Below are 21,865 nucleotides of genomic sequence, written 5' to 3'. Positions count from 1 at the left end.
TCTGTAGGAACAACCCTTCTCAATAAGAAGCTGACTTTAGGCAATTGCATATTGATGAAGAAACACTTGAGGTTCTTAGGTGTAGGCCATGCTACAGTAGGAATTCTATTTGCTAGTTTATTAAACTTGGCAATGAATTCTCACATGCCTTCATGCTTGTCCTTTTTCATTTACGTCAATTGAGCTAGTAGAGCACACTTATCCTGAGTAGTCTAGAGTCGTTCCTCAAACTTGTTTTTAAGTGTATCACAGATAGAACCTTGTTCAAGATCGTAGAACCAATCAGCTGCATTGCCTTGGCGAGTTTCCTCAAACAACCGTACTTACACAGCTCAATGCTCTACACCGAGCGCACCACAAGCAATTTAAAAGCCTTTAATATGTTCGTTAGGATGCTGTTTCACCATAGAATGTCAGGAACTTCTCATGGGAACCTTGTGGAATTGGATGAAGTGGTGGAGTTACCAAAAGATTGTTGAGAGATGAATGCTGATGATATTCCTATGGGGGAGTATTGTAGATATGTTACTATGATGATATGTTACATTCATGACTGAGTTTGTCATTGATGTCAGCATAGCAATCTTTTGTAGTATTTGACAGAAGAGCAGCGGAAAGATAAAGTTGGTATGGATGACTAGTTGAGTATTCTAACCATCCGAGGTTATGGGAGATATGTCTGAGTATTTGGTATATGCAGTTAACGTCAGAAGAAGAAATGACAAGTCTGGAAGAAGTTATGTAAGTTTTGGTGATGTCTGTTCTGAGATAGAGTTTACAAAGGCATGTTCTGGTAAACTTGTTATATCTCTTAGTAGAGTTGTTATTCTGAGAATTGAGGTTGAGGATGTGTAGAAGACATGTTTGTGATGACATGGCTAAGTTCGCTCGTCATAATATTGTGTGTACGGAAAGTTATTCAAGTTGCAAGGCAGAAGATTAATGTTATCGCTAAGTGTAACGTGTTCTTAATATGGTCCTATAATGTTTAATTGAGAAGGTCTTAAAGCTGACTTAGGGAATTATTCTATGGACTCGGTATAAAGGAAGGACATTTTTCTTTATCATGATATGGATGTGGAATTGTGTGGATGATATTTGTAAGCAATAGAGAGAGCGGAATGTGAAGTTGAGTAGAGCAGAGTGGAAGTGAAGGAAACTTCATTGTCGAGGTTTTGCTGAGTGATCCAAGGTTTGATATTTGGATCCGAGGTTCGTGACCTGGTCTACAAGGTCTAATAGTGGTTGGTTTGATTGATAGAACAAAGGAAAGAAGAACATAACAGTAAATTGCATGTTTGAGCAGTGAGCTCTTCTTGTAGTTGAATTGCATGTTTGGGCAGTGGGCTCTTCTTGCATACATTGTACTACAACTCCTAACAAGGATTCAAAGTCTCCTAACAGGGACTCTATGTACTAAATATTGTAATAGACTCCTAATAGGGTCCATCCTCTAACAAGGAATATTTATATTAGTACATCATCTTGTGGTCATCATTCCCACCGGGGTTTTCCCTTTGATCAAGGGTTTCCCTAGTTAACATATCTGGTGTAGTTGTCTACGTCATCTTATTATGGTTGCTGTTTACTTTGGTTGAATGGTTAAGTTTGTTTAAAGAAGATAAATATTTTAAATGTTGGATAATTGATTCACCCCCCAGTTATCTTGGTGGACTATTGTTTCTAACAAAGATGACCCCAAGGGACCTATGGCAGCCATCTTTGGAAAAATTGGGATGAGTGGAATGGAAGGAATTAACTGTTTGAAAAAGAATGGTGAGGCTTCACTTGTATAGGCTTCTTTTTCTTTGATTGTGGAAAACTAGTAGTTCATGAAAGAGGGGGGTCTGATAGTAAGAAGATCAAGCTTAGTTTGTTGAGCCCAACTTGGTGTAGTATCTTTTGACTCTTCACCCTTCTTGCGTCAGACATAACGGCTTAATCCCACTACCATGGAGATATACAACTTGGAAAATAAAGTTTTTGAACAATAACAAGATACTAGACTTCAAACAAAAGTGTGAGGCTTCTGAATGCCTTTGTGTCTGCACCAAAGTCGCCAAAAACTATTGGCTAAATTTTGTAAGCTGTTGTAGACACACTACTTGCAAAATGAAGTATTTAGACACAATACGTAAAATATAATCTCTTGTCTCAACTTAGGGGAGGCACCCTTCTTATTTCTGCCGAATCAACTAAAACTTAACAAGAAATCCAAACTAATCTAAGATTGGGTATTGCAAGTATGACTTCCTCTTTCTTTAGGAAGGATTTTTACTTCCATAAATATGTGCTTTATAAACTTGAGATCTTTGACAACTTCACTTTTAAGCACTAGTTGGAGCAATAATGCCAATAATCTTAACATTAACCAAAATATTAATTTTTAAGCATACCAGTAAATTATTATCTAAGTAATCTTCATAAGTTCAAAGACTCATAAACTTTCCTGTATAAAGTGGAAGTGATACAACACCCAATTGTTGATTAGTTCGAAATTATTTTTAAGTTTTAGTTGAGCCAGTAGCAATAAGAAGGGCACCTCCCTAAGTTGAGAGGAGAGATTATATCTCACACAGTGTGTCTAAATTCTAAATACTCCATTTTACAAAATATTTAGCCAACAAATATATATATTGAATCTTCATGATTTGTTCGGTGGCTTAGTTGTTTTCATTATCAAGTCTATTATCAATTTATCAATTCTTTTTTGAGCTTTCCTCCAATTTGTGCATTTCTGCCAAGTTACGTTATTGGTACTTCCTTGCAGGCCCCTGTAGGTGTACCTTGTGTGATTATGGTATTGTTGTTCTTTTACCTCTCCGGTATCTCCTGGATCCTGCCACTGTGCTGGGTTGTGCACGTATGCTGTACCATGACAGGATCCCTGGTAGTTAGCATGATCCGACTGTCAAACAACAGTCATAAACAAGACAAAAAAATATTTAAAACAAATATCATTAAAGAACATAAAATAAACACTCTGATGCAAATAAACCCAAGCTAATTCATTTCTATTCTGTTCACTTTATCATTATTTAATTTAATTTTTTATATTGTTCTTGATTTTATACAAATTTATTGAAGCCATACTGAGTTAGGCGCCAAAACAATTAGTGAACTTCTGTGCCTGTACACATAACTTACCTGTACCACTGGTGACTTAGCTACCAAGTATTACATATTCACCCATACATATACCATACCTGTACCCTGGTAACTTAGTTGCCAAGTTTTGAATTAAATATTCTGAGAAATTGTTGTCTGCTTGTTCTTCTTCCTTGAAATTTTGGCATGGTTTTCTTCATTATTGGTCTCAATCCCCTTGCCTTCTTATCTGTAAAATTTGTACAATTGTGTGCACTGCTGAATTATGCTTTGTTTTGCACAGCCTTGTGGCTCTATGACTTACTGCATCTGTGGAAGTTTTTACTCAGCCCTCCCTTTTCTACTTGGCAACATATGATGTCCCATTAAACATATTAAAAGCTGCAAAATATTCCAACTGCCACTTTAACACTCTTGAGCTGCTGTTGTCATTGAATTTTTTGTTCAGTCTTCCTTGAGATTTGTTTGTACACTAATGCCTCCAGGGTCTACTTCAAATTGTGCTCCAATGAAAAGTTTGAATAGAGCACTAGTCAGTTCCTTCAAAAAGTGGCCAGTCAATACTCCTTGTCACAAATTATGTGTTATCCTCCATACCAGGAGAGTCAGTATGGTGTCTTCATGATGCCTATCCAAGTAAGCTGTTTATAGAACAGCATGGGGTGTTAATCAGTGCCCATTAGATAATACCTTAGCATCATTAAATTCCAAATAGCATTTATTTGCATATAAAGAGCCGTACAGATGGCTGTCGTATGAAATGCGCTACTAGTACAACCACCACCACAGAAAGAAGGAAATTATGTCTCCATCTATGCAGTAGCATTATAGATTATTGTGAATAAGGGTTCCATGCATCTAAATTATCTAATACTAGTCAAATTCTCGCCTTTCCTTTTTGGTGGATGCTTAGTCAAATTCTCACCTTTCCTTTTTGGTGGATGCTTAGGCGATGTAGGCATTATTGATAATTTTTTAATTGTTTGATGTGAAATTTTACTGCATATGTCTTGGAAGTGGGTAAATAAATATCAAGCATGATGCAAATTGTAAAATTGGATCTAAATTGTTGTTACATCTGAAATGTGTAAACATTATAAATTATAACAATGAACCCTTATTTTGCATAGCTGTGCAGACTTTCTTAGTGACACACTATAATATCTGACAAGAGTGGTGGTTATATGATAATTATAAAAATTCATTGCTACTTAATCCCAAAACAGACAATTTTGCGAATTTGATGTTTTGTTCAGTCTTTATAATCTGTTCCATTTGCTTGAGTAGTCTCAGTTCGAGGAGTTAGGGGTATAGTTGATATTTTTGGAATTTATTAGCAATTGTTTTCATTTTCTTCTATGTTTTTTTTATCAAGTTCATCACTGCTGCTTATTGACTTTGTTTTTCCTCTTTGACCATGTTTGATAGTATTTTGGAGTTGTCAGTTTGCGGCCCGCCCCTCAAATTCTTCATTGCAGTTTTGGAAGCAGATGGGTGGGGTGGATATTGATGAAGGTGGTATCATAGTAAAATCTGTCCATACGTCCATCAATTCCCATCAAGCTGTTCTCAAGGTGCATTTCTGAGTGATTGCTTAAATATGCAAATCTTCAAGAAAGAATGTAACTATCCAGCATTTTGGGTTAACTATTTACAGAATGAGATTGCTGCTTCAGAGCTCGATTCTTTATTTGTTTATTGCACAAATCGTCAGGCATATTCACTTCACTTTTTGTGAACATTAAGTACATTGATAATAAATAAAGTGCATATTTATGTTCATTTTTGTGACCGTATTGTTTTGTTTATCAGAGGATACCTTTAATTTAATAATTCTTTTCTTCAACTGTTATTTTCTTTGGCCTTGAGTTAATATTTTCATATTTGTTGACTTACAGAGATATGTAGCTGATGTTGGGAAAGCATGGCCTGTTTTGATTGTATGTGGGGGATTGCTGCCATTGTTTTTGTCAGTGGTTTGGTTGGTTATGATTCGCTACTTTGTTGCAGTGATGATATGGGCAACAATTGTTCTCCTCAATATTCTTACCTTTTCCATCACACTGTTTTTCTACACAAAAGGTTAGTCACTATTTAAAAACTTAACGCAATATTATTGGAAGGAAAGGTACATTCAGCAACAAAATGCATATGCACAGTATCTTTGGGAATGCTTTTTCATAGGAGGATCTGAATTAGGAAATAGTTAATCTAAGAAGAGGAAAGGGACATTATACTGTCTTCAAGCTCTGTTTCCAATGTGGAATTGAATCAAAATCTAGTATGGTTTATTGGGTTATTAGTATTTTCATCACCATGTCTTATCTGCTTAAGTAGTAGTTTAATTGTATAAAGAGGATATGCACAGTATCTTTGGGAATGCCTTTTCAAAGGAGGATCTGAATTAGAAATAGTTAATCTAAGAAGAGGAAAGGGACATTATACTGTCTTCAGGCTCTGTTTCCAATGTGGAATCGAATCAAAATCTAGTATGGTTTATTGGGTTATTAGTATTTTCATCACCATGTCTTATCTGCTTAAGCAGTAGTTTAATTGTATAATGTGGAAGACTTTTTTGTTTCAAATTTCCATTTAAGTTGTGTTTTCTTTGATCAATTGTAAATCACAAAATTTTCATTGAAATCTCTTGTGATACCAGTTTTTAAAGCTTGTTCCATTATTCATAAATCTGCTTGAATAAATTTGATGATTGGGAGACTGGAACATGATTTTTGAAGCTTGTTCCGTTACATCATAAATCTGTTGATGAATGTGAGATCTGAACATGATGGCTGTTAAAGTATGACCATTCCCGTAGTTTTCAAGAACTTGGAGGATTTGACTATTTGGTGAATTCAAACTGTGCAAGTGAGCTGAGAGTATAGTACTCAAGCCTTCTCTCTAATTCTATATTCTTTGAACTATAATGGAGGAAAAATGAATCAGGACCGATTTTCTGAATGACTAGAGTTAATGGACAGTGTTTGCATTGTCTCTTGGAATAGCAGAGTGGGTATATGGAAGACAACTTATGCAATAGAGGGCAAAGTGCTTGGTCGTTGTGTAATTGCTTTAGCTATAATGTGCTACAAGTAGAAAGTAGAAACCTTTTATGAGAAAAATTTATAAAACTAGAGTACTAGCTATATGCTTATAGTCATTAGAATCAATATATTATCACTGTCTGTTATTCAGAAAAAATGTTTATTTAAAGTTTTTAGTTGCAGTGTAAGTGATGATTACAATATTTATGCACTTTAAACGTTATCAAAACATATTTTTTCTGTTGATTATATGTTATCCATTAATAGTTGTTAAGTACCTTGGAAAGAAGAACTGACTTGTACGAATTACATACCATACCAAAAAAGGAAGAGTTCAGCATCAGATTGATATACAACAATACAACAATATGTCAAAAACTGATAATAACCAAAGCCTACATTGCTAAGACATAAACAGCCTGGGATCTGATCTGTGTGACAGAAAGGGGAAAAGAAACTGAAGCTGGTGCATCGGAAGACCCTGCAGCCTGCTGAAAGGTTCCCTGTTTGCATTTGCCTTTAGAACTTTCTGATTTACTTCTTAGATCTCTCAACAGCTGAATGAACTGGCTCAGAGGGATGTCGAAATCATCATCAGGTTCACCGCTGGCAGGTAAGGTGTTGCCCCTAGATCCACTGTCATCTTTCCTTTCGACTACCATGTAGCCATGTGCCACCTCATTTTTTTCGATCAACTCCCTGCCAGTGTTAAGTAAATTGACAAATTCCTGCTTCATTTTCAAAATCACAGTGACCTGTAGAGAAACATCAGAGTAAATGAGTCTCCGCAGATACTCAGTAAGGTACCTGCTCTTCCTATTAAAAAATCATTATTCCTAATTGTCTAGATATTCCATAACAATAAAGAAGAATAGATAGGCCAAAAGGAATCCCTGCTATTGTAATCACTCAAGATGTTGCCAGATATAACATGAGAGACACTGAAATCATAATTAGGAACCAGCCCAAAAATACCCTAAACTTCCTTTGCAAAGATACAATCAAAGAACACATGAAAGACTGATTCACAACAGTTGGGCTCACCATTTAGCTTCTTGAAAGGAAGTCTGTGCCAGAGAAAACAAAGAATTTTAGGCTCAACCGGACGGTGCCATAGGTTAAGGAGATGTTTGCTCCAAGAAGGCTGATCAATGCTGAGGTTCTACTTTGCATTGAGGTGTTCAATGATGTCCTGTTTTCATGTGAGTAGAAAATAAAGGTATTTTGCTTTGACCAAGGGGAGAGGGGTACCATCAGGCCAAATGAAGTCAGCAATTCTAAGAGAAGGTTCACAATGAGGCTTGGGTGGGTTGAGGTGGCTACAAGAACCTCTCAGAAAAGAATAGGTTCTCCATTGAGATTGAGGTAGATCAAAATTTTCAGCCAAGACTTCCCATTCCAACTTGCAATCATCATTGCTAATATCCTGAAAGCATCTAATACCTTTAGCGTCCCACTTTTTGGCAGAGCAGCCTTGTAATAGAGCCAGGGGTTTATTGTTATGTATCTTTCACCACATATACTGTTACCAATAACTACAGTTTTCCCAGAAATATGATCTTTCACTAAGCTCCAATGCTTCCAGATAGATTTAAAGACAGCTGAGCCTCCTATCTTCAAGTCCAACTTGCCTGCTAAGAATTCATTAATATGAAGCCCTTTACAGTATTTGACATGAATAGGTAAAGCCCTGGATATGTTGTTCCTAACAAGGATCTTCCTTGGTTCATCTTCAGCAGAGGCTTTAGCTATCCATTTAGCTGCAAGCGCCGCACCTTGGATCCTTAGATCATTTGATCCAAGCCCCCCAAGCTCTATACTGGTGGTGTGCCATTCCCAACACACAGAATGAGATTTATAGTTACCTTTCCATCTGACCATAGAAAGCCCCTGATAATTTTTTGGATGTAATTCATATGCCCCTGATTGAACATCCAGACTGACGAATCGTATACAGTATATGAAGACAAGATCATTTGACATACCTAAATTTTGCCAACTAAGGAGAGGAAGTGAGTGTTCCATTTGCTAAGTTTCTTCTCAACCTATCCTTCACCCATTCCCACATATTCTTCAAGTTTGGGCTGACAGTAAAGGGGATGCCAAACCTGACAATGGGATTGGGTCGACCCCAGGGAATGGAGAGTCTGCTGCACCATGATGGAGGGGATTCTTCCTAGCCCAAAAGGATAGACTTAGTCTGGGAGATCTTACTACCAGAAGCAGAGCAAAACAAATCTACCTTGCACATCAGATTACTTAGGTTCCCTTCAAAAAGATGGAAGAGGATGGCAGTATCATCTGCAAATTGAACATTGATGAGCTCCTCGATGTTAGGTAGAACAAGGCCAGACACTCTAGGAGAGAAAACAGCATCCCTTAGGAGATAGTGCAAGGAATCAACAACAAGAACAAAGAGGGAGGGGGCAGGGAACAACCTTGTCTGATAGACCTGGTGATCTCAAACTGTTCAGACTAGCACCAATGATTTTAAAAACAGTCTTGGCTCCATTAAGCAGTGTGAACCATACAACAAAAGATAGGTGGGAAGCCCAGACACTCTAACATCATACCAACAAACTTCCATTCAATTCAGGCGTAGGCCTTCTTGTAATCGATCAACAACATGCTCACCTGCTGATTGGACTCTTTAGTCCAGTCCAAGGCTTCCTGATTTTCTAGGATGAGCCTTCCTTTAACAAAACCAGTCTGAGATGGGGAGATAATTGAAAGTAGAATATTATCAATGCTCAATGCAAGGAACTTTAGCCAAGATTTTGTATGAAACATTCAAAAGTGTAATTGGTCTCCAATTCTTAATGAGGGATCTAGCACCATCTTTTGGTATCAGTTCAATAGGACCAGAGTTAATATCAGCACCCAGAGACATCTTCCCAATTGCCTTTTCATATACTTGTAGAAGCTCCGCACCAATCCATTCAATGTTGGCTTTGAAAACTCCATCAGGAGTCCATCTGGACCTGGCGCTTTGTCATTTGCCATTTTGAGTATAGGATTGTTAATTTCCTCCACAGATGTTCCTACCAACCTAGGCCGCATTCTCGGATATTTTCTTTGGAATAATACCTCTGATCTTGAGCCTAGCTGACTCCATAGACTGCTCAGTAGCCTAGAAGAGAAGAGTTTCTGTAATAGGAGACAAAGGCACTGAGGATCTTCTCTCGAGTCTCCAACTTATGACCTTCATCACAGATACTCAATCCTATCTCTGGATTCCTTCTGATTAAGCACATTGAAGAAGAATTTGAAGCCCCTATCTCCAAGATTTATCCAATTAATCCTGGCCCTGGTTTTGGCCCCCTTGAACTTCTCATTTTGGAGTCTCCTGAGAGAATCCCTGCACGGAGATAAAGTCTTCACAACAGGCAAATCAGCAGGGTCCCCTTGCACCCTCATCTCTGCCGCACAAAGTAGGTTATGTAGCTCATATTCTTCCCTCCGAAAATCTTTGTCTTCTTCTTCCCAACAGTTTGAAACAATGCTTCCCAAGTGGTAATATTTTGAGACCACTTTTCAGTAGCACTTTTGTAATGAACGATACATGAATTAAACCAATTAATGATATTCACAGCTGCTCCAATTCTCTCATCTTCCAATAGGGAAGAATTGAGATCAAAGCCGTCTCTCAACCCTCTCACTTGTGTTGGCCTATCTATAAAGAAGATAGTGGCAAGGATAGGATGATGGTCAGACAAGGGAAACGGACCAATCTTCACATTGATACTATTAGAGTTAGTTCTGCAACCAAACACCTCTTTATTAAGATAGAATCTATCTAACCTACAATAGATTCTCCTTTCCCCTTTCTGAAAATTTAACCAAGTGTGCTAGATACCTTTGTACTCTGGTTTGAGGCAATGCTTCAGAAGTGGGGTAGTATTTTAAGGCTACTTTTCAGTAGCACTTTCGTAATGAATGATACATGAATTAAACCAATTAATGATATTCACAGCTGCTCCAATTCTCTCATCTTCCAATAGGGAAGAATTGAGATCAAAGCCATCTCTCAACCCTCTCACTTGTGTTGGCCTATCTATAAAGAAGATAGTGGCAAGGATAGGATGATGGTTAGATAAGGGAAAGGGACCAATCTTCACATTGATACCATTAGAGTTAGTTCTGCAACCAAACACCTCTTTGTTAAGATAGAATCTATCTAACCTACAATAGATTCTCCTTTCCCCTTTCTGAAAATTCAACCAAGTGTGCTAGATACCTTTGTACTCTGGTTTGAGGCCATCTAGCGGATTAAAATGCTTAAGTTTATTCATCATTTTATACCGGTAGAACTTCTCATTACCCTTCCAATCAAATCTACACCCTCCTGCTTTATCTTAGGGCTTTTCAATCATATTAAAGTCTCCAACAACACTCCAAGGGATATCTCTGAGGTTGTAGGCCCATTTCCGCATATCAATTCTTTCATGATAATTATTAGAGGCATAAATAGAATAGACCCCAAACTGAACATTCTTGTATTTGAAGGAAATCCAAAGGGCTCTATTAGAAAGTGAAATACCCCTTTCTGAAATATATTTTTCCATTTAGGGCCAACGAGGATAGATGTACCCCCCTTGCCTCTTTGATGTTTGGTTGACAAGGCTAACAAATCTTTCCATATACATTTAAGGGAGATATCAAGAGTAAAACCCACGGCTGTAACCTCTTGAAGGAGGAGGATATCAATATCACTATTCATTCTAAGAAATCTCTTGATATTTCCTGTCTGGAGATTCTAATCTGTGAACATTCCAAGAAGCACATTTAATATCCATAAACAAGATTCTAACAATCTTAAGGGTGGGGGGAGGAATAACAACCAGGGTAAAATTGCTTGATTTATCATCCCTATCACAGGCACTAGAGTTCTCTTTAGAGACCACAGCAGGTTCATGAGAGTTCATAGTAGTCGCATTCATTAGAACCCCATCCTCAGTGGGTAGCTTTTCCTTGGAAACAACTGAGACAATGGGGCTTGGAACCACATCCCCTCCACGATGTGTGGATGGAAGGTTGGAGTCATCGGCTAGAGTACTGGAAGGAGGGGTGCAATGCTCCTTATCCAACATTGACCTGTTAGAAATGGATTTCCTCCTTAATGAGATCATGAAGCTGAATATTATAGTATATAGTAGAAGCATTTAGAATTTTGGTTCAATTGATTGTCAATTGTTTACATAAATGATAAAGTGCAATTTCCTTTTCTAGTTTTCTTTAATTAATTTTTCAAATATCATATATTATTGTAGCTAGTTCCCAGCCATTCGAGAAAGAAATTTCTGCGCTTGAAACTTTCCCTTGCATCCACTCATCCCAAGCTTTTGTAGAACACTGCTTCTTTTTTTTTTTTTCTTCATAAAACAGTGCAACAGAGGAGCCAATCAGCCATTTCCATGTCACTGCAAGGTAAACGGAGTAAATAATGTGTCCCCTTGAAAATGGTTGGCTAGATGGTGAATTAGTCAATTTATTACATATTGTTATTGATCAAGATGGTCTCATTTTATGCATCAACATGTAGAAAAGGGTGTTTTATATTTTACCCCAAGCTTGGTATCATCATTTTGAAGATACCGTTACAGATTGATAAAATAGGTGGAGGAATTGGCCCTCTATAAGACAATGACTTGTTGTAACAACCACTTTTTCCTGGGTCTTAATTAACAACTTAACATATCAAAGAAATAAAGTTATTACTTCATTTTCATAAGAAAACAGTTATATCAGTTATGTTCATGTGAATGAGATTAATAGTTACAATTATTTAAATGGAAAACTCATAACTAACATCTGAAAACACTATCAATGAATTTACTATGGAAATTAAAATCTACATACCATGGAATTTGAACCGAAAATCAATGGAGGGATGCTTCTGCAATCACCCAGATTAGTCCACAACTATCAATATCAAATGACGATTACCATCAACTACCACTATATCATTTAGGGCATCAAATACCACTGTATCAATTAGGGCATCAATTACCATTAGATCATTTAGGGCATCAGATACCATTGTATCATTTCGGGCTTCAGATACCACTGTATCATTTCGGGCTTTAGATACCACTGTATCATTTAGGGCATCAATTACCATTGGATCATTTAGGGCATCAGATACCACTATATCATTTGGGGTGTCAGATACCTCTGTTTCATTCCTTTTCTTCCTATTGCTAATTGTGGCAATAACATAATATTAGAAGATATGCTCATAATCATTATTCTTATAAATGAAAGACTGAAATAACAATCCTATAGATATATTCCATATTCAGTTGGAAGGTTAACCGATCTAAATGGTTACTAATTACATCGACGAGAAAGGTTGCTTTCATCAAAGGAAATAATTGAATTCAACGATATAAATTAATCCATCATATCTTCTACTTGTATAGATATCATAAAAGTAAAAATACCCGTTACCAATAAATGTTTGAATACTCAACTTATCTTTATATGATGCACGTCCTAACATCTCATGGAGAGGGGAAACATTGTCAGGGGCTTAACCTCCCAACTGCGGACCTTAAACTTATCCCCACACTTTCTTTAACTATATAGGCCCTCCCTATCCGGAATAGACATGAAACACCTTGTTAGCCATTGAGCATCCTGGTATCTAATCACACCACTCAATTTGACAGCAGGAGAAAACAATAAACATAATCGTGCAAGAGCTATTAAATGATTCCTTTAAAAAAAATAATAAACATTGTTATGTCACATCTGATTTTGTTTCATGTTATTGCAGATTCTTTTTTCTTACCTCTTCACCCTTTTTCTTGGCTATACAGCCAGGTGACTTCCAAGTGTTTGAATCTTAGAGCAACCCGCTCTTTCTGTTTTCCAGCTTATCACATTTCTGTGATTTGAGAAAAGTAGTTATTATCATTGCAGAATAATATTATTTAATTCTGACTTCAATGGCATAAATAAATATGAAATCATGTCATGGATACTTGGCTTTTACTCCTCTTAACTAATGATATTATAAACAAGGATGATTTGCTTCATAATCCAGAATTGTATCTTACTGCTATAAAAATCAGACTGCAGTAATAACTGATTAATAAATTATAATGCAATGTTTGGATTTTTGGTTAATCACATAACTTGGTATAATCTGTAGGAAAGAATGGAGCATTGCTGGATGCTCAACAACCTGCCTCACTCTTAATAGGAAAGATCTTGAATGTTAATCTCCAGTATAAATGCTGCTCACGATTTCAGCAGAACTTAAATATAACAAGGAAATTGTGGAAGGAAAAACAATGCATTGGTTACTAGATGGTAACTGCAGAGGTATCAAATGCTAAGAAAAAACGCAGTCGGGTAATATGGAGGAGTCAGGTGAAAAACAAGGAAGTCGGACGCTTGAACAGGGAAGTTGGGTGATGGTAAAAATGAATGTATTCTGCCTCTCTCGACTTCTGAAATAAAAAGGTAATGTGTCTCCTTGGCTTCCAATAAGCCGTCACATAAAAAGAATATCTTGGCTCTTGGACGCCAAATAAATGTGCCAAGTGTTTAATTGATTTCAAACAAGAAAAATAATAAAAAGATGGAAGAAGATTTGAAAGTTATAAATCGAAAATAATTATGGTTTATATCTATCTACATGCATGTAGATATATTTGTGAGGTGGCATCATTTTATTATAAAGAAAATAATATTATAGTATCACTTTATTTTATATCTGTGTACGTACATGGGTATATATTATAATAATATAGTGAAAGATCAATCAAAATCTTTGAGGTACACATTATATTTTAATTAAGTTAATGTTTTAAATTGTTTATTTAATAGCTCATGCGGTTCCATCGATTGTATCTTGATTTTCAAGTCACTAGGTCTTCAACCATGGTGGTTCACGATTCATACCCATTTGCCCAGTGATGGTGATGCTTTTGTGCCCAATTCTTTTCTGACAATGCTTCCACCCCTTCGATGTGCTTCCTACAAGGAAATTCTCCGCAGTTAAATCATATTACCATAAAAAGTTATTTAATTATAAATAATCATAACGGCTAATCGCCTTTTCAATTCCATGAATTCATGATAAATAATCAACTAGCATGTTATCTTCACATGAAATTATAACGACTAACCATCTTACCATTTCACAAGATTATAACAAATTTAATTGTCAACTGACTTCATGTGAACCTCAATGGCTATATGAACATTTTAAATCAGGTCAAAAAATTGGGATGTAACACTTGTATTTAATAGCAGTGACTTCAGTAGATGCATGTATGTTTCTGGGTCTTTTAGGCATATATTTTTGTTTTCTAGAACAGATTTTGATGCATGTGCACGTATTTTCTGAATTCAGTGCATAATATCTCCAAAACAAGAGCTAAGCTACAAAGTTTTCTATAATTGCTGTATACTCACATTTAATTTATATTGTCATTTTTTTCCTTTTCTTCATATGTAGTCCTTGTGGATGTATGATGCACATGTAATGCATAATAAGTGATATGATAAAGAAGACAGACATTTTTAGTATTTACAGAGCAAGTCATATGCTTGTAAAAGACACTTTGAAAAGTATGAAGTGTTGAGGATACTTGCCATAATCACTCTCTCCAGAAGCTTGCGCGAACTTTTAAGCACCTAAATTTTGGTTAACTATTTGCCAATATAGGTTCTGTGATGATATCCGACTACTTGGAGGTTCCAGACAATCACCCAATATAAATATGGAGCTTATACTATGAATTTGAGCTACAAGCTTAGATAAAACCTGAACAATTAAGCTTATTTCATAAGTTGGTAACAAGCAAGAAAGGAGGCATTCAGTAGTTCAGTCTATGCCTTCTGATTTACCTTCTCGTGCTAAGAGTTTCAACCCAATCAGAGCAAATAACTGATGGGAAGTAGATACAAATATTGTATGGGAATAGGTTTTGCCACTTCCGTAATTGTAGATGTGACATATTTTAATTGTTTTATTGCTTCTCTTGAGCAGCTGGTTGGATTGGGCATGATGGCATCTCAAATGTCATTGGAAAAAATGCGGAAGATTATATTAAAGCAAATGGCAGGGTAAGCTGTACTTTTCTTGATGTGTTATGTTTCTTTATTTTTGTACATCGCTGATGGTTTGAATTTGAAATGTTTTAACAAGGAATGCTGAAGATATTTGTATCCTTTTTTGTGTAGGAACTTGATCATCTAAGGGCCATTGCTGTACTCATGACAATCGTAGTAGTAGTTGTAATTTTGTCAACAATTGCACTTATCAAGCGAATACTTATTGCTCCTGCTGTTTTAAAGGTATTATTCTATTCAACTGTTATGAAATTTGAAAGGACTTTGTGATTTTTTAGCAAGATTCTTGTTGTTGAATCTGTTCAATGTATTTTATATTTATGCTCTTGTCCTAGAACTATAAACCTTAAATAGACCTGTGCTCAATCGCTAATAGCTTTTTTAGGTAAAGATAGAACTGAACAAGCTAATATCAGTTTTAATTTTTCCTTTTTAATATGTAATTAACTACAGAGCATTTTATTCATAACACCACCATGGAGCTGCAACTAAATATGTGTAAAGGTCTACCTCCATAAACAAGAAGTAAAATAAATGGTTCTATGCTTTTCTTTGGACCCTATCTTGGTCATTTGTCAATTAAATATGTCATGTCTTCTGAATTTTTGATATGATATAAGCTATTTCTCTTCAGATTAGCAGAGCTATATTATACTGACCTTCAACAAATAAAGTGGATTTAGACGGTGATATATAGATAATGGTTGCAAAATGAAAACTTGTGGAAGTAATTTCAAAATAACAATATTTTTTTTTTCTGATAATGACAACATTACGTACATGTCAGCCTTGTATGCTTCGCTGATATGATCATCACTACCAAATCTGGCCAGATCCAGATGTTTTTGACAACTCAGACTTGTCCTATTTTGTTCGGATTTTTCAAATTACATAATTTTTTATTTTGAAAGTTCTGGATTTCCAATTTTTGGTCATCTCTCAAATAAATTGATTTTTCCAATCTGGTACGTAATATTGAAGTTTTGAACATAATCCTGTGGAGGAGTCTTTTATTAGTTCCATTCTGTCTATGGTCAGAATTCTTCTGGATCTTAGGTTGTAGGTTGCTGTGCTCCCAATAGATTTAACATAAATGTCAAGAAATTGTTTGACATATTTCCTGGGCATGTTGCAGTGATTAAACTGAGGAATATCATGCTACAAGGCTCAGTTCATTATACATGTTTTGTTTCATCTTGGATTAAAGAGAACGTGCTTAGCATTGGCAAGCCTGTGAGATGCATGGAGACTTAACTTACTTTATTCATTTAGCTTTTATGTTTAGCCTATGCGTAAACCATATTGACCATATGATATGCTCAACCATGAGGTGGTTTCCAGAGAGAATGTCCAAGTGATGGGCCATAGAAGGTGGAAAGTAACTTAATTTGGAAGGAGTAGCGAATTAAGTGTCAACCAAAGCTTGAGAAATTTCTTTGGTTCTCCAAGGAATTTAACCTATTATGTTACTTTTACAGGGTTTTGGTTAGCATTGCTTGGGTTTTGCTGGGAGTTTGACCTATTATGTTACTTTATAGCTTTGAGTCATAAAGCAATTGCACATACAAACATAGAAGTCAAAGTAGTTGTTGTGGGGTCAGCTTGTAATGTTCTACTAAAATTCAAGGAACTGATGGTGCAGCCTAAACATTTTCAACTTGTTACTTAGGAAGGATAATATGCCATTTACAAAACTTTTTGTAGAGATCGCGCATATGTATTCTTCGCTCTATTATCATCATCAATTTGTTTAAATCATAAATGCAGTGTAACACTAGCACTAGGGTAAGTCGGGATGACGGGATCAGTTTCCGAGACGGGGGGACAATGAGCCTTTATTTCGAGATGGCGGGGGGATGACTAGGGGATGCTAGCAAGGGGATGACGAGGCAGGGAGGGGTGTTGTATACTATACATCTAGAACTTGAAATGCTGGTTATGAAATGATGTTTCAGTATAACATACCAAATTAAAATACTTGAACTTAGCAAAATTGCAACATGAACTAGAACCATGAAACATTCTACATAGTAACATAGTACATACCCAATAGTAATATTCAAAAATCAAAATTCAAATAGAAATTCAAGTACCCATACCAGTGGCGGCATGGTTGCGGAATGGCGAAGGTGTGGGTGTCAGCCGACTGGATTGTCGTCGGTGTTTCCGTAGCCGACGGAGTGATTGTCGTTGGTGTTTCTGTAGCTGACGGGATGATTGTCGTCGGTGTTTCTGTAGACGACGGGTTGATTGTCGTCGATGTTTCTGTATTCTGTAGCCGATGGGTAAATAGTTTGTAGCGGACATAATGTTTGTGGCCGACGGACTCTTTCGGGAAGGTTCGGCGGATAGTATTTATATCCCGTCTGAGATCATTGTAAAGCATCTTCTATCATTGAATCTTATCTTATCAAGCATAATGTAATGTTCTGGCATATGCGAATAATCTAAGGTATTCTGCTGTTCGTGTTCATTGTCTGTGTGCATTTCTTAATTAACTTATGTGGTAAACATTTGGTGCCGTTGCTTTATGAATTTGGAAGGTGGGAGGAATGAAGATTAATGCTAAATCCGCTTAACAAGGATCGGAATAAGGCCAAGGGGAAAGATGGAATCCGTACTGCACAAGAACATTTAATTTTGGCACAGCAAGCCCAACGCCGAAGGAGATTTCAGAAGATTGACGACGAAAATCGGAGCACGGAAGAATTGTTGGAGGAAACTCGGCAGCGGGTGGAATTGGTGGAAGAAGCACGAGAGGAGTTCTTGAATTTGTGTTCGCCGAGGGAAGAGAATTCAGACGGAAGAGCATCGACTCGCACGGCTCGGAGTGCCGAGGGAGCACGAGCGTGGAGTGACCTCTTCGTCCAAGATACACTTCCACGGGAGACAACTTCAGAACACCCTTCTTCACCAAGGTTTGCAGCTGTTGAGTTTGATGGTGTGGGAAAACAGTCTGCCGGTGTGGGATTGCAGTTTGCCGGTGTGGGAGACCAGTCCGCTGGTGTGGGAGTGCAGACCGTCGGTGTGGGAGTGCAGTCCGCCGATGTGGGAGTGCAAATTGCCGGTGTGGGAGTGCAGTCCGCCGGTGTGGGAGACCAGTCCGCCAGTTTGGGAGTGCAGACCGCCGGTGTGGGAGTGAAGAGCGCCGGTGTTGCAGGGCCGAGCAACGCTTGTTTATAGAAACCAATTGTGATGGCGGGACCAAAAGAGAAATTGCCGAAGTTCAATGGCGATCGTATGGCCAATCCCTTTCGACATTGCAAAACATGTGAAACGATTTGGAAGGCAAATGGGATAACTGATGAACACGATTGGATGAGGCAATTTTCGGCCACCCTACGAGGCGTAGCAATTGATTGGTTCACTGATACCAATCCACAAAAGCTAAACAGTTGGGATAACATTAAAAAGGAGTTTCTGGCAGAATTTAAACTATTGCGGGATGATAATGAAATTGTAGCAGAGATCTTCAATACTAAGTAGGGGAAGAACGAAACCGTCCGCGTTTATGCCAGGAAATTAAAAGACTTGATAAACAAAATGGAAAGTAAGCCGGTAGACGAACTTCAGAAAATATGGTTTGTGGAAGGCCTACGCTCGAAGTTGTGGATGAAAATGAAAATTGTGCCACTGTCGTCATATACGGAAGCTTATAACAGAGCATTGGACCTCGAAAGTGAGCTGGAAACAAAGAAGAAGACGAAGACTAGCTCATCTGATTCAGATGACGACAAGCCTGTCGGAGGTGATAGCAGCGACGATGAAGGCAACGGTAAGAAGGTTTGTGCCCTACAGAAGGACATGATCCGCATGACGAAGGAGTTTAAAAACATGCAGAAGGAGCCAAAAGGCAATGAGCTGTGGTGCACGGAGTGTAAGACTGATGGTCATACTAAAGGATTGTGTCCAAAGAACCAATTTTGTGACATTTGTCAGATCATGGGCCATTCGACAAAAGAGTGCCCCTTTAACATGAAGACAAGAGGATCTCCGCAGGTGCTTCTTACATAGGAGGCTTCCTCGTCGGGCAATAGCGGAAATACGAATAGCGCAGGTGCCACATCTAGAGGGTACAAGAATAATAACAAAGGGCAAAATAACAACAATGCGAACAATAACAATAATAATGGGAGCTGAAGTTGAACCCAGTATGATGCAAACGGACGACCAATCATTCAATGCCGAGCGTGTAATTTGTGGGGTCATTTTGCGCGGGATTGTACAGCGGCAACCACACCGAAATTATTATGCAGATGGTGTGGACACGATGACCATGAAGATGCCAAGTGCCCAAAGTCTAGAGTAAACTTGATCATTGTCGGCACGGATGAAGAGGAGGTTTTGGCAATTATGCGGAGGCAAGCAAAATTGCCGACGGAGGAAAAAAGAAAATTGGGGGAAGCGCAGGCAGAAATTGGAAAGGCATCGTCGACAGGGACATCTCAGTTGAAGTACATCACCGGCACCTTGGCAAGGAACTTCGCAGAACAAAACATTGTATGACAGATCTTACAAACGGAGATATCGGTCAAGATAAGTGACCTCCTTCTCACAATGCCCTAGTTACGGACGGCCATTTTGAATCATACACCATTTCTGAAAGCAACGAAGGACACAGGAAGGGACAATAGTCCAACAACGACAACAGACCCAATGCTTTTGGCGCTCACGACGGGAAGACATTCGGCGGTCATCGAGATGGGGATCTTGGAAAATGTTTTGACAGACACAATTGTTGACGGAGGGTCCAGCGTGAATGCCTTACCGGAGGATACCTGGAAGAAGTTGGGAAAGCTGATGTTGTGGCCACCTGCATTTCAGTTGCTCACAGCAGACCAACATGGAATCAAACCGTTGGGAATTTTGAAAGCGCAATTGGTAACTATTGGAACGCAAACATTTTTATTGGACTTCGTGGTCATTCCATTGAAAAGAAAAGGATATGATGCTATTCTGGGACGGACTTGGTTGGTGCAAGCAAAAGTAAAACATGATTGGAAATGAAATACCCTATCAATGGAGCGCGGAGGCAAAATATTCATAATTGACCTGCACACACAAATGGTAGGTGAGGAGGCAGCATCGTCAGACTCAGAAGGTGAAGGCGACAGTGACGACAAAGGAAATGATGACGAAGGAAAGAGGAAAATGGAACCGGACGAAGGAGTATTGACACTAGAAGGAGGATCGAATGACGACGACCTAGACTCGGTGAATGGCCTTTACCACTGGCAAATAGAAGACTACGAACTCTTTCCGAGTTGTAATATGCTAAAGGTCAACGAAGGTGAGAAAAAGGAGGAAAATGAGTGTTCGAAGGAATACAGAGAAGTAGATGGCGCAAAGGAGGTTACGGCTGAAGAAGGGAAGGACATACAATACAGACCTAGATAAAAGAAAAATTCCATCGTTCGGTACATGGTGAATGGACCACACAAGAAGAAAAGAATGCATCGCACCATAAAATTGGTTGAAGGGTGCTGACAACAAGGAAATAAGCTAGATCCGTGACGACCGCAGGCATGGTGGGCGACGGAGGTGACACAAAATAGACATAAGGCGTGGTATGACAAACTCAACAAGTTTCAGTCGGGGCAATCGGTATTCAAGTACGACGGTTGGAAGGAAATCAAACTGAAAAAGTTTAAGGCTAGATGGGTTGGACCATATCAGATCCAGAAGGTTGACGACAATGGATCAATAAAATTGGAGACATTGGACAAGCAAGAGGTGCCTCCGGTAGTCAACGGATTTAAATTGCAAATATATGGTGCCAGGAAGACTTTGTCGCTGTCATAGAATGGCCAGCTGACTCCCTCGTCGTTGCAGAATGGTGACGCCTTGAGGCAAAATTGAGGTGCTGTATGTTTCATCAAAAAAAAAAAAATAAAAAAATTGAAAAAGCGCTCGCGGGAGGTGCTCCGCGGGCACTTGTCCGCGGGAGATGCTTCGCAGGCATATGTTCGTGGGCACCTGTCCGCGGGAGGTGCTCCGTGGGCACCTGTCCGTGGGGAGATGCTCCGCGAGCATCTGTTCGCGGGAGGTGCTCCGCGGGCACCTGTCCGTGGTAGCTTGTCCGCGGGGTTTTCCTAGTCAAGCAAAGATTCTTTTCAATGCAGCAGTGCCGCAGCCAACATGAAACCGACTCCGCAGATGTCAAAATCCCCATCTATAGCACAATGATAAGTTTCTGCGAGTTAGGAAGTTGCCCGCGGGTGTACAACAGTATTCCCGTGGTGATTTTTTTGTTCATTTGTAAACCAATCCGAAGATTGAATCCTCGGAAGTGTCGAGTTTGATTCCCTCTATCCACTGGGTGGTTCTAAAAGCCGCGGGATTCTTTTTGCCGGAAGATGTAACATGCCCATGGAAAATACTGGAGATGCCCTCATGGAGGCCCGCGGAAATGAATCTCTTGTTCATGTCAATCTGTCAGAATGTCGTGGCCGACGTATATAGATGACCACTGGATGTGCGATTTGGGGCAGGGTAATCGCCTGACTGCAGCTGCAATTATCGGCCATGATGGTAGTATTTGGGCTTAGAGTGACGCGCCGGTGCTTTAAAAAAAAAAAAAAAAAAACGATAGATTCAAGTTGTTTAGAATGAGTGACGGATAATGC

General features: G+C 38.4%; 1 protein-coding gene across 1 annotated transcript in view; it reads left to right on the top strand.

Moving 5' to 3' along the window:
* The window catches only part of LOC149577992 (Plasma-membrane choline transporter family protein), a 74,980-nt gene that overhangs the window by 20,360 nt on the left and 32,755 nt on the right, over window positions 1-21,865 (top strand). The window contains exons 3-6 of the mRNA XM_089827089.1: window positions 4,537-4,682; window positions 5,007-5,190; window positions 15,157-15,233; window positions 15,351-15,464. Of these exons, the coding sequence (XP_089683215.1) occupies window positions 4,537-4,682; window positions 5,007-5,190; window positions 15,157-15,233; window positions 15,351-15,464 (521 nt within the window). The remainder of the gene's footprint in view (window positions 1-4,536; window positions 4,683-5,006; window positions 5,191-15,156; window positions 15,234-15,350; window positions 15,465-21,865) is intronic.

The sequence above is a fragment of the Cupressus sempervirens genome, chromosome 1 (genome assembly GCF_028749045.1).
Source record: "Cupressus sempervirens isolate cs-2001-9-10 chromosome 1, ASM2874904v1, whole genome shotgun sequence".
Lineage (NCBI taxonomy): Eukaryota > Viridiplantae > Streptophyta > Pinopsida > Cupressales > Cupressaceae > Cupressus > Cupressus sempervirens.
The sequence above is the reverse complement of the archived record's forward strand: the minus strand, read 5'-3'. Positions and strand labels throughout refer to the sequence as shown.